Source organism: Heterodontus francisci, chromosome X, assembly GCF_036365525.1.
Source record: "Heterodontus francisci isolate sHetFra1 chromosome X, sHetFra1.hap1, whole genome shotgun sequence".
NCBI lineage: Eukaryota > Metazoa > Chordata > Chondrichthyes > Heterodontiformes > Heterodontidae > Heterodontus > Heterodontus francisci.
In genome coordinates, this window is record NC_090421.1 from 17,592,153 (window position 1) to 17,605,988 (window position 13,836).

Below are 13,836 nucleotides of genomic sequence, written 5' to 3' on the forward strand. Positions count from 1 at the left end.
TTTACAGCCAAAGAAGTACTTTTTTTATTCGTTCATGGGATGTGGGTGTCGCTGGCTAGGCCAGCATTTATTGCCCTTGAACTGAGTGTCTCGCTAGGCCATTTCAGAGGGCAGTTAAGAGTCAACCACATTGCTGTGGGTCTGGAGTCACATGTAGGCCAGACTGGGTGAGGACAGCAGATTTCCTTCCTTAATGGACAGTAGTGTACCAGATGGTTTTGACAACAATCGACAATGGTTCCATGGTCACCATTGGACTAGCTCTTAATTCCAGATTTATTAATTGAATTCAAATTTCACCACCCACCATGGTGGGATTCGAACCCATGTCCCAGAGCATTAGCCTGGGACTCTGAATTACTAGTCCACTGACACTACCACTACGCCACCACCTCCCCATTGTGTTCCTGTTTTGGTCTGGTAGGGAATCAAGAGATATGGGGAGCGGGCAGGAAAGTGGAATTGAAGCCCAAGATCAGCCATGATCATACTGAATGGCGCAACAGGTTCAATGGACCATATAGTCTACTTCTGCTCCCCTTTCTTGCATCACTGTTTTAATGTAGGAAATATTCCAACAATCCTCTGTGCAAAGAAATTTCTCCTAACCTCTCTTAAATTGACCCCTCATCACTTGTTCCTCGACCAGAGCAAATATTCATCTTATCAAACTCCTTCATAATTTTAAAACACCTTCCGTGAATCTCTTCTTAGCCTTCCCGACTCCAGTGTCAGTGGGTTGAATTCTCCTCTGAATCACCAACCTACTTGCTCCAACTTTCACTCCAAACTTGTTCTTGGGAAGAGAATTTAGCTCAATATCTCAGGGCTCTCCTTAGAACTATGGTTTCCAATCCCTGGTGAATCTACACTGTATGTGTATTCCATAAAAGGGGTGCCCAAAACTTCACACAGTATTCGAACTGTGGCCTGATCACTGATTAGTATCATTTATTGTTACCTCGTTACTCTTGTAATCTGTGCTCCTATTTCTAAAATCCAAAATACTGGTCTTTTTCTGGCCTTATCTACCTGCACTTGCACTTTCTGGGTATTATGGGAGAGATTTTCCTCTGCTGTTCTCCTCGCTGCTCCCAGAGCTCACACTGGGGCATTATGCCCCTCCAACCCACGATATTTTACCCAATGCTTGTCACTGGGTTGCCTGTAGTCAGTCTCCTGATACGTGATCCTGGCAATGCGCCAAAGAATGTAAATCTCCCTTTGTTCTCTCAGTTCACTCCCACACTACAGCACCTTTCTATTGAGTGGCTAATCTCATTTTTTGCTTTTCCTCCCAAAATGTATATTTAATTGTTCTCCGCATTAAACTGCACCTGCCACCTGTCTGCCCAATTTGCTAACCTGTCAATATTTCCTGAAATCTTTAACAGCCATTTTTCCTGCTTGCCAACCCCTACTTTTATGTTGTTAGCAGATTTTGAGATTGTTCTCCCTATTTCCACAGCACACACCTTCAGATCACATCACTTCCACACCTTCTCCATCCTGAGCAACACACATTTACCCCAACTTTGTTTCCTATGTCAACCCACCATTGTGTTCTGTGGCATTACCACCGTGCTAAATAGGATGGATTTTGAACAGATCCAGCAACTCAAAACTGGGCATCCATGAGGCACTGTGGGCCATCAGCAGCAGCAGAATTGTATTCAACCATAATTTGTAACCTCATGGCCCAGCATATCCCCCACTCTACCATTACCATCAAGCCAGGGGACCAACCCTGGTTCAATGAAGAGTTCAGGAGGGCATGCCAGGAGCAGCACCAGGCATACCTCAAAATGAGGTGTCAGCCTGGTGAAGCTACAACACAGGACTACATGCATTCCAAATATCGGAAGGAGCATGCAATAGAGAGAGCAAAGCGATCTCACAACCAACAGATCAGATCTAAGCTCTGCAGTCCTGCCACATCCAGTCGTGAATGGTGGTGGACAATTAAATAACTAACAGGAGGAGGAGGCTCCACAAATATCCTGACCTCATTACAGCCTTGGTCCAAATACGGACAAAAGAGTTGAACTCCAGAGGTGAGGTGAGAGTGACTGCCCTTGATATGAAGGCAGCATTTGACCGAGTATAGCATCAAGGAGCCCTAGCAAAACTGGAGTCAATGGGAATCAGGGGGAAAACTCTCCGCTGGTTGGACTCATACCTAGCACAAAGGAAGATGGTTGTGGTTGTTGGAGGTCAATCATCTGAGTCCCAGGACATCACTGCAGGAGTTCCTCAGGGCAGTGTCCTCGGCCCAACCATCTTCAGCTGCTTCATCAATGACCTTACCTCCATCATATGGTCAGAATGGGGATGTTCACTCATGATTGCACAAGGTTCAGCATGATTCGTGACTCCTCACTGAAGCAATTCGTGTCAAAATGCAGCAAGACCTGGACAATATCCAGGCTTGGGCTGATACTTGGCAAGTAACATTTGCGCCACACAAGTGCCAGGCAATGACCATCGCCAACAAGAGAGAATCTAACCATCTCTCCTTGACATTCAATGGCATTACCATCACTGAATCCCCCACTATCAACATCCTGGGGGTTACTATTGACCAGAAACTGAACTGGACCAGCCATATAAATACCGTGGCGACAAGAGCAGGTCCGAGGCTGGGAATTCTGTAGTGAGCAACTCACCTTCCAACTCCCCAAAGCCTGTCCACCATCTATAAGGCACAAGTCAGGAGTGTGATGGAATACTCTCCACTTGCCTGGATGGGTGCAGCTGCAACAACACTCATGAAGCTCGACACCATCCAGGACAAAGCAGCCCGCTTGATTGGCACCCCATCTGCTACCTTCACCATTCACTCCCTCCACCATTAACGCACAGTGGCAGCAGTGTGTACCATCTACAAGATGCACTGCAGCAACTCACCAAGGCTCCTTCGACAGCACCTTCCAAACGCGCAACCTCTACCACCTAGAAGGACAAGGGCAGCAGATGCATGGGAGCACCACCACCTGCAAGTTCCCCTCCAAGCCACACACCATCCTGACATGGAACTATATCGCCATTCCTTCATTGTCGCTGGGTCAAAATCCTGGAATTCCCTTCCTAACAGCACTGTGGGTATACCTACATCCCAAGGACTGCAGCGGTTCAAGAAGGCAGCTCACTACCACCTTCTCAAGGGCAATTAATGCTGGTGTAGCGAGCGATGCCCACATCCGACGAACGAATAAAAAAAAAATCTGCCAAATTTTTGCCCACTCACCTATTCTATCTGTATCCCTTTGCAGACTCTCTTTGTCCTCCTCATAACTTGCTTTCCAATCTATCTTTGTATCATTAGCAAATTTTGCTACAATACACTCTGTCCCTTCATGCAAGTCATTAATATATGGTGTACATAGTTGAGGCCCCAGCACTGATCCCCTTGAAACCCCAATAATTCCAGTTTGCCAACCTGAAAATGACTCATTTATCCCAACTCTCTGTTTCCTGTTATTTAGCCAATCCTCTATCCATACTAATATATTACCCCAACACCATGAGCTCTTGTCTTGTGTAGTAATCTTTAATGTGGCACCTTATCAAATGCCTTTTGGAAATCCAAATACACTACATCTACTGGTTCCCCTTTATCCACTTGTTACATCCTCAAAGAACTCTAACAAATTTGTCAAACATGATTTCCCTTCATAAAACCATGTTGACTCTGCTTGATTGCATTATGATTTTCTAAATGTTATGCTCCTACTTCCTTAATGATGGATTCCAACATTTTCCCAGCGGTAACGTTTCAGTTCTGTGACCGTTCGATCAGAACTGGCAAAGGTTAGAAATGTAATAGGTTTTAAGCAAGTGAAGGGGGCGGGGGGAGGGAGAGGGTTGGTGAGGAAGAGAACAAAAGGGAAGGTGTTTGATCGGGCAGAGGGCAGGAGAGTTTATGTAACAAAGCTGTCATGGGACAAAGGCAAAGGGTGTATGAATGCTTGTGGTGAAAGACAAAGCATTAGTCCAGAGAGAGTGTTAATAGCAGAAGAATAATCCTGGGTGGATTCAAAACATGAAGGATGGAACTTCAGTTTGAATCCACGTGGAATAAGTCAGAGCCAGAGACAGTCGCTGAGGAAGGAGATGTGGCTGTGAAAACGAGTTTTGGTAGACACTTTATCAAACACCAGGAGGGAAATAGAAAGTAATGAAGGTAAACAAGGTAAAAGAGACAAACGAAAATCCCATCGGAGAGAAGAGCAGAACCAGTCCATTGCTGGGTTGGGTCTAATACTAGACAGCGTGTATTACTGAAGGAAACTGTATTACTGAAAGAGAGTCGATTACTTAGGAGAATCTATTACTGGAGAGATTATATTTCTATGGCAGAATTTATTACGATGGCGAGTTTATAACTGGGCAGAGCATATTAATGCAGGAGGGTGCATTACTATGGAGACTGTATTACTATGGGAGGGTCTATTTCTGAGGGAAACTATTACTTTTTTTGATTCATTCATGGGATGTGGGCATCACTGGCTAGGCCAGCATTTATTGCCCATCCCTAATTGCCATTGAGAAGGTGGTGGTGAACTGCCTTCTTGAACCGCTGCAGTCCATGTAGGTAAACCCACAGTGCTGTTAGGAAGGGAGTTCCAGTATTTTGACCCAGCGACAGTGAAGGAACGGCGATATAGTTCCAAGTCAGGATGGTGTGTGACTTGGATGGGAACTTGCAGGTGGTGGTGCTCCCATGCATCTGCTGCCCTTGTCCTTCTAGGTGGTAGAGGTTGCGGGTTTGGAAGGTGCTGTCGAAGGAGCCTTGGTGAGTTGCTGCAGTGCATCTTGTAGATGGTACACACTGCTGCCACTGTGCGTCGGTGGTGGAGGGAGTGAATGTTGAAGGTTGGCTGCTTTGTCCTGGATGGCATCGAGCTTCTTGAGTGTTGTTGGAGCTGCACCCATCCAGGCAAGTGGAGAGTATTCCATCACACTCCTGACTTGTGCCTTGTAGATTGTGGACAGGCTTTGGGGAGTCAGGAGGTGAGTTACTCGCTGCAGGATTCCTAGCCTCTGACCTGCTCTTGTAGCCACGGTATTTATATGGCTACTCCAGTTCAGTTTCTGGTCAATAGTAACCCCCAGGATGTTGATAGTGGGGGATTCAGTGATGGTAATGCCATTGAATGTCAAGGAGAGATGGTTAGATTCTCTCTTGTTGGAGATGGTCATTGCCTGGCACTTGTGTGGCGCGAATGTTACTTGCCACTTAGCCCAAGTCTGGATATTGTCCCGGTCTTGTTGCACTTTGACATGAATTGCTTCAGTGAGGAGTCACGAATGGTGCTGAACATTGCACAATCATCAGCGAACATCCCCACTTCTGACCTTATGATTGAAGGAAGGTCATTGATGAAGCAGCTGAAGATGGTTGGACCTAGGACACTACCCTGAGGAACTCCTGCAGTGATATCCTGGCACTGAGATGATTGACCTCCAACAACCACAACCATCTTCCTTTGCGCTAAGTATGACTCCAACCAGCAGAGAGCTTCCCCCCTGATTCCCATTGACTCCAGTTTTGCTAGGAATCCTTGATGCCATACTCAGTCAAATGCTGTCTTGATATCAAGGGTAGTCATGGGGAGACTATTACTAGAGAAGTTTTACTGGGGAGATGTTGTAACTGGGAGATTGTGTTTATTACTGGGGAGACAGTGTTACTGGGAGACTGCATTACTGTGGGAGGATCTATTTCTGAGGGAGACTATTACTGGGGAGACTGTGTCACTGGGAAATTGTATTAAGATTGTATTACTGGGGTGACTGTTACTGGGAGACTATTAAGACAGTATTACTGGGGAGACTGTGTTACTGGGAGACTGTATTAACACTGTGTTACTGGGGAGACTGTGTTACTGGGAGACTGTATTAAGACTGTTACTAGGAAATTGTATTGACTGTATTACTGGGGAGACTGTGTTACTAGCAGACTGTATTAAGACTATATTACTGGGGAGACTTTGTTACTGGGAGACTGTATTAAGACTGTATTACTGGGGAGACTGTGTTACTGGGAGACTGTATTAACACTGTATTACTGGGGAAACTGTGTTACTGGGAGACTGTATTAAGACTGTTACTGGGAAATTGTATTAAGACTGTATTACTGGGGAGACTGTGTTACTGGGAGACTGTATTAACACTGTATTACTGGGGAGACTGTGTTACTGGGAGACTGTATTAAGACTGTTACTAGGAAATTGTATTAAGACTGTATTACTGGGGAGACTGTGTTACTGGGAGACTGTATTAAGACTGTTATTAGGAAATTGTATTAAGACTGTATTACTGGGGAGACTGTGTTACTAGCAGACTGTATTAATACTATATTACTGGGGAGACTTTGTTACTGGGAGACTGTATTAAGACTGTATTACTTAGGAGACTGTATTGCTGGAGGGACTATACTATTGTGGGAGTGTGTGTTACTGGGGAGAACTTCATCGGGGGAGAATATGGGGTATAATTCCACAGGGGCTCTCCTGTATATTTACTGTAATGCTGCTGGATTAGCTGCTAAACCCATTGCTGCTTATTCCATATTCTGGGATTTCCATGATTCCTTTGCCGAATTTACAGTGAATGAGCAGGATGAGCCCTGTGAAAATGCACCCCCAATATTTACTGGGCCATCATGATGTTAAGAGTGAGTGCAGGAATAGGGAATGATCAAATCAGACAACCGGAATGTGACAATTAGTAATGAAACACCCTCCGAGGGAACTCAACGTGATTGAACTTTACCTTCCAACAGACAGCAGATTAATAGCTATAGCTGATCCAATCACTTCCTGCATGTCCGAGCCGATGATTGCCAGTTCCACCATCAGCCACAGAATAATTCGAGGGACCTGCAACATTCACAACATAGCAAGTGTTAGTTTTGAGCAAACTGGGAATTGACTGCTATAATTTGATCTGGTTGATAATCTGAAATAGGTGAGTGACACTCCTGAGGAAATTATAGAAGTGTCATTTTCACATATCACAGGATAATTATGGATGAGGAAGGCCATTCAGCCCATCTTAATACAGCCATTCAAAAAGTTCCGAACACCCCTTTTCTCCATTGTAACATTTGAATATTTCTTAAATGATTCCAAGGTTTTTGTCTTCCCTCCCCTATCCATAGCTTGATCACTCAGAATTATTTTTTTCCAGTCCATTAACAATCTTATATTCCTTTAAAAGGTCACCTCTCAGATGCTTCCATTACAGGGTGAATAGCCCAGGTTTCCCCAGTCTGTCCCCATAACTCAGACACTGGGGAACAGCCTCTACACTAGAAATATAGGAACAGGAGTAGGCCATTCAGCCCCTCGAGCGTGTTCCACCATTCAATGAGATCATGGCTGATCTGTGACCTACCTTCATATACCTGCCTTTGCCCCATATCCCTTCATACCTTTGGTGACAAAATCTCAGTTCTTAAAATTAATAATTGAACTAGTATAAACTGCTGTTTGCAGAAGAGAATTCCAAATTTCTAACACCCTTTGTGTATAGAAGCATTTCTTAATTTCATTCCTGAAAGGTCTGGCTCTCATTTTAAAACTATGCCCCCTCGTCCTAGACTCCCTAACCAGTGGAAATAGTTTCTCTCTATCTACCCTATCTGTTCCCCTTAATATCCCGAACACTTCAATCAAGTCATTCCTTAACCTTCTAAATTCCAGGGAATACAACCCGTGTTTGTGTAATCTCTCCTCGTAATTTAACCCTTGGAGTCCAGGTATCATTCTGGTAAATCTACAACACTCTCCCTCCAAGGCTAATATATCCTTCCTAATGTGTGGTGCACAGTAACTCCTGGTGTGGTCTAATCAGGGCTTTGTGTAGCTGAAGCATGACTTCTACCCCCTTGTATTCTAGCCCTTGAGATATAAAGGTCAGCATTCTATTAATCTTTTTGATTACTTTCTGTACCTGTCCATGACATTTTAATGATCTGTGTACCTGGACCCCCAAGTCTCTCTGGACCTCCACTGTTTCTAGCTTATCAGTTAGAACACACCCTGTTCCATCCTTTTTAGGTCCAATATGGATAACCTCACATTTGCCTAAAGTGAAATCCATTTGCCACAGTTTTGCCCATTCACTTAATCTATTGATATCTCTTTGTATTTCTAGGCTTCCATCTACACTGCTTGCAATACCACCTAGCTTTGTGTCATCAGCAAATTTGGATATGTAGCTTTCTATCCCATCATCTAAGTCGTTAATGAATACAGTGATTAGTTGAGGCCCCAACACAGATCCTTGTGGGATATCACCAGTCACATCCTGTCAATTAGAGTACCTGCCCATTATCCCTACTCTCTGTCTCCATCCACTCAGCCAATTTCTGATCAGATCAATAATTTGCTTTCAATTCCATGAGCTTCAGCTTTAGCTAATAGTATCTTATGAGGGACTTAATCAAATGTCTTCTGAAAGTCCATATAAACAATATCCAAAGGTTTTCGCTTGTCCACTGCTTTAGTCACCTCTTCAAAAAAAATCTATTAAAAAATCCATGCTGGCTCTTTCTGATCTCCTGAAAATTTTCAAGGTGGGTCTGACCAGAACTGTACACAGTGCTCAAGGTGGGTCTGACCACTGGTGGGTACCGCAGGGGCTGGAGTGCATCATCGATGCCAAGAATGGCATTTTAGTTTGAGTTTTGTTTTATTTATTCAATTTTAAAAAGTTATTTTAGAAACTATATATAAGGGGGGCCTGAAGAATAAAGGCCCCCTTGACAAATAATATATAAAAGGGGCCTGGGGTATAAAGGCTTCCTTCAAAAAAAAAAGCAAAAAAGGTGGGTCTGACCAGAACGGGATAAATTTAGGGGTCTCGGAGTGCTGTTTGTCTGCACTGAGTGCTGCTTGAGTGCACAGTGTGTGAAGAAGGGAGTATGGTAAGTGATAGGATTTGAAGGGTTAATCTCTCCAATCTACAGAATCACAGAATCGTTACAGTGCAGAAGGAGGCCATTCGGCCCATCGTACCCGCACTGGCTCTCTGAAAGAGCAATTCCCTCAGTTCCATTCCCCTGCCTTCTCCCCATAACCCTGCACATTCTTCCTTTTCATATAACTATCTAATTCCCTTTTGAATGCTTCAATTGAATCTGCCTCCACTACATTCTCAGGCAGAGCAATCCAGACCTTAGCCACTCACTGCGGAAAAAAGTTTTTCCTCATGTCACTTTTGCTTCTCTTGCCAAAAACTTAAAATCTGTGCCCTCTCATTCTTGATCCTTTCATGAGTGGGAACAGTTTCTCTCCATCTACTCTGCCCAGACCCCACATGATTTTGAATACCTCTATCAAATCACCTCTCAGCCTTCCCTTCTCTAAGGAAAACAGTCATAACTTCTCCAATCCATCTTCATAACTGAAATTCCTCATCCCTGGAACCATTCTCGTGAATCTTTTCTGTACTCTCTCCAATGCCCTCATGTGTTTGCTAAAGTGCAGTGCCTAGAACTGGACGCAAATACTCCAGCTGAGGCCAAACTAATGTCTTGTACAAGTTGAACATAACTTCCTTGCTCTTGTACTCTATGCCCCTATTAATAAAGCCCAGGCTATTGTATGCTTTATTAACCACTCTCTCAACCTGTCCTGCCACCTTCAATGACTTATGCACATATTTACCCAGGTCCCTCTGCTCTTGCACCCCCTTTAGAATTGTGCCCTTTATTCTATATTATCTCTCTGTGTTCTTCCTACCAAAATGAATCACTTCACATTTCTCTGCATTGAACTTCATCTGCCACCTGTCTGCCCATTCCACCAACTTGTCTATGTCCTTTTGAGGTTCTACACTATCCTCCTCACAATTCACAATGCTTCCAAGTTTTATATTATCTGCAAACTTTGAAATTGTGCCCTGTACACCAAGGTCATTAATATATATCAGGAAAAGTAAGTGTCCCAACACTGATCCCTGGGGAACTCCACTACAAACCTTCCTCCATCCCAAAAAACATCCATTAACCACAACTCTTTGTTTCCTGTCACTCAGCAATTTCGTATCCATGTTGCTACCGTCCCTTTTATTCCATGAGCTACAAGGTTGCTCACAAGTCTGTTGTGTGGCATTGTATCAAATGCCTTTTGAAAGTCCATGTACACCATAACAGCATTGCCCTCATCAACCCTCTCTGTTACTTCCTCAAAAAACTCCAGCAAGTTAGTTAAACATGATTTGTCCTTAAGAAATCCATGCTGGCTTTCCTGAATTAACCCACATTTGTCCATGTGACTATTGATTTTGTCCCGAATTTAATTTTCTAGAAGTTTTCCCATCACCAAAGTTAAACTGACTGGCCTGTAGTTGCTGGGCTTATCTTTACACCCTTTTTTGAACAAGGGTGTAACGTTTGCAATTCTCCAGTCCTCTGGCACTACCCCCGGGTTTAAGGAAGACTAAAGAATTATGGCCAGTGTCTCTGTGATTTCCATCCTCACTTCTCTCAGTATTCTTGGTTGCATCTCATTTGGCTTACAGCCTACAGACAGCCTATCTAATACTTCCTCTTTGTCAATTAAACCCCTCTAGTGTCTGACTTACCTCCTCTTTCAACATTGCCTGGGTTGCATCTTCTTCTTTGGTAAAGACAGATGCAAAGTATTCATTTAAAACCTCAGCTATGCCCTCTGCCTCCTTGTGTAAATCCCCTTTCTGATCCCTAATCAGCCCCACTCCCCCTTTTACCACCCTTTTACTATTTATGTGCTTATAGAAAACTTTGGGATTTCCTTGAATGCTAGCTGCCAGTCTCTTTTCATGCCCTCTCTTTACTTCTCTTATTCGCTTTTTCACTTCCCCTCTGGACCTTCTAAATTCAGCCTGGTTCTCAATAGTATTTTCTACCTGGCATCTGTCATAAGCACACTTTTTCTTCTTTATCTTAATCTCTACCTCTTTTGTCATCCAGGGAGCTCTGGATATGTTTGCTCTACGTTTCCCCTTTAAGGGAACATACCTTAACTGTGCCCAAACAATCTTTTCTTTGAAGGTAGCCCATTTTTCATCTATCAGTTTTCCTGCCAGCTTTTGACTCCAATTTATTTGCCTCAGCTCCATTCTTACCCCACTGAAGTTGGCCTTCCTCCAGTTAATTATTCTTACCCTTTTGTCCTTTTCCATAGTCAGCCTAAATCTTATGATACAATGATCACTCTCCCCTAAATGCTCTCTTACTGATACTTGATCCACTTGGCCCACCTCATTCCCAAGAACCAGGTCCAGCAGTGCCTCCTTTCTCGTTGGACTAGAAACATACTGTTGTAGAAAATTTTCCTGAACACACTCTAGGAACTCTTGCCCCTCTCTGCCCTTTACATTACTATTATCCCAGTCTTTGTTTGAATAATTAAAGTCCCCCATTATAACTACCCTATAATTTTTGCACCTCTCTGTAATTTCCTTGCAAATGTGTTCCTCCACGTCCTTCCCACTAGCTGGTGGCCGATAGACAACACCAAGCAATGTAACTGCACCCTTTTTGTTTCTCAGCTCTAGCCAAATTGATTCTGTCCTCGACCTCGACCCCTCTGGAACATCCTTTTTCTCCAGCACTGCAATGTTCTCCTTAATCAATACTGCCATCTCTCCTCCTTTTTTCCCTTTCCTATCTTTCTTGAACACCTTGTATCCAGGAATATTTAACACTCAATCCTACCCTTCTTTGAGCCAGGTCTCTGTTAAAGCCACAATATCATATTTCCACATGGCAATCTGCGCCTGTACCTCACCAGTCTTATTAACCACACTCTCTGCATTCACATACATGCACGTTAACCCTGATTTAGACTTTATTACTTTCTCCCTTACTCTGACCCCACCTCATAACTTACTATTCCCTACTCTAGTGCTATCTCCCCCAGTATTCTGTGCACCTTGGTATTCCTCTCTGATACTTGCTCCTGGTTCCCACACCCCAGACAAGTGACCAGTTTTGCTTTGCTCCAATCTGAACTCCCTCTCAGGTTCCCATCCCCCTGATAATTTAGTTTAAACCCTTCCCAACAGCACTAGCAAAACTCCCTGCAAGGATATTCGTCCCAATCCTGTTACGATGCAACCCGTTCATCTTGTACAAGTCCCACCTGCCCCAGAACCGGTCCCAATGTCTCAGAAATCTGATCCCCTCCCTCCTACACCAGTTCTCCAGCCATGTGTTCAATCGCTCATTTTTCCGATTCCTATGCTCACTTGCACGTGAGATTACTGCTTTTGAGGTCCTGCTTTTTAATCTCCTTCCTCGCTCTCTAAAATCTGCTTTCAGGACATCCCCCTTCTTACCTATGTCATTGGTACCAATGTGGACCACGACCTCTGGCTGTTCACCTTCCACCAGAAGAATGTCCTGCAGCCTCTCTGTGACATCCTTGACTGTGGCACCAGGGAGGTAACACACCATCCTGGAATCACGTTTACTGCTGCAGAAACGCCTGTCTGTTTCCTTAACTAATGAATCCCCCATCACTACTGCTCTTCCACTCCTCTTCCTCCCCTCCTGTGCAGCTGAGCCACCTGTGGTGCCAAAAACTTGGCTCTGACTGCACTCCTCTGAGGAACCATCACCCTCACCAGTATCCAAAATGGAAGACCGATTAGCGAGTGAGATCATATCAGGGGACTCCTGCACTACCTGCCTGGTTCTCTTTGACTGCCTGGCGGTCACCCATTCCCTATCTGCCTGCATGCTCCTAACCTGCGGTGTGACCACCTCCCTAAACGTGCTATCCACATAGTCCTCCGCCTCGCAGATGCACAACAGTGACTCCAGCTGCCACTCGAGTTCTGAAACCTGGAGCTCAAGCTTTTGCAGCCAGTGACACTTTCTGCAGATGTGTTTATCTTGGACACATGGTGCGTCCATGACTTCCCACATACCACAGGCTGTACATTCGGCCGAGCTGCCCTACCATACCTTAACTTGACAGACTATTTATTATAAGTAGAATAGCTCACCAACCAGCTCCTTCCACTGCACCAAAGCAAGAACCAAATACTGGAGGGTTAAAAAAGTAGAAAAATAGTAGAAAAATGGAGCACCTCCTCCCTTCACCGAACTCACCACTCACCAAACTCGAATCGCCACATCCTGCTTGCAGTCTGCACACCATCTAGTTTTTGTTTAAATTTAGCAATCAACTAAAATTACTGTTTAAATTAAGAGGAAAGTTAGGTTTCTTACAGTTTTAAACAGGGATACACAAGCTCTCTGAGAGTAGCTGTAGCTAGTTAATTAGGTAGCTAGCTTAAACTGATTTCTGAGCTCCAGCAAAGCTGATTCATCATTGTTTTTCAGAGAGTATAAATTCAGGGGTCTCTGAGTACTGCTTGAGTGCACAGAGTGTTTAGAGTGTGAAGAAAGGAGTTTTGTAAGGAAGGGAGTTTGATGAGGAAGGGAAGTATAAATTAATTGAGAAAAATAATTTGAATTTAATTAACACAATATAGATGGCAGGACAATGTTGTGTCACAGCTGCAGTATGTGGGAGCTCCTGGAAGTCACGGCAATCCATGGCAACCACGTCTGTAGTAAATGTCTGTGGCTTGAGGAGCATCGTCTCAGAGTAGATGAGCTGGAGGCCGAGCTGCAGACACTGCGATGCATCAGGGAGGGGGAAAGGTACCTGGACACTTTGTTTCAGAAGGCAGTCACACCCCTTACGATAGGGTCGTCTGTTTTGGTCAGTGTTCAGGGACAGGAGGGTGTGACTGCGAGTCATGCAGGTAAGGGGATCAAGAAGGTGGGAGGGGAGGAGCCTCAGCCCTTGCAATTGAGCAACAAGTTCG

The 13,836-nt window shown here is 44.3% G+C and overlaps 1 protein-coding gene across 10 annotated transcripts in view; it reads right to left on the bottom strand.

The window, feature by feature from the left end:
- LOC137358729 (natural resistance-associated macrophage protein 2-like) overlaps positions 1–13,836 on the bottom strand; it is a 260,788-nt gene that overhangs the window by 150,808 nt on the left and 96,144 nt on the right. For all 10 annotated transcript variants that reach the window (XM_068024993.1, XM_068024998.1, XM_068024995.1 and 7 more), the window contains one exon: positions 6,778–6,884. In XM_068024993.1, coding sequence (XP_067881094.1) covers positions 6,778–6,884 — 107 coding nt within the window. The remainder of the gene's footprint in view (positions 1–6,777; positions 6,885–13,836) is intronic.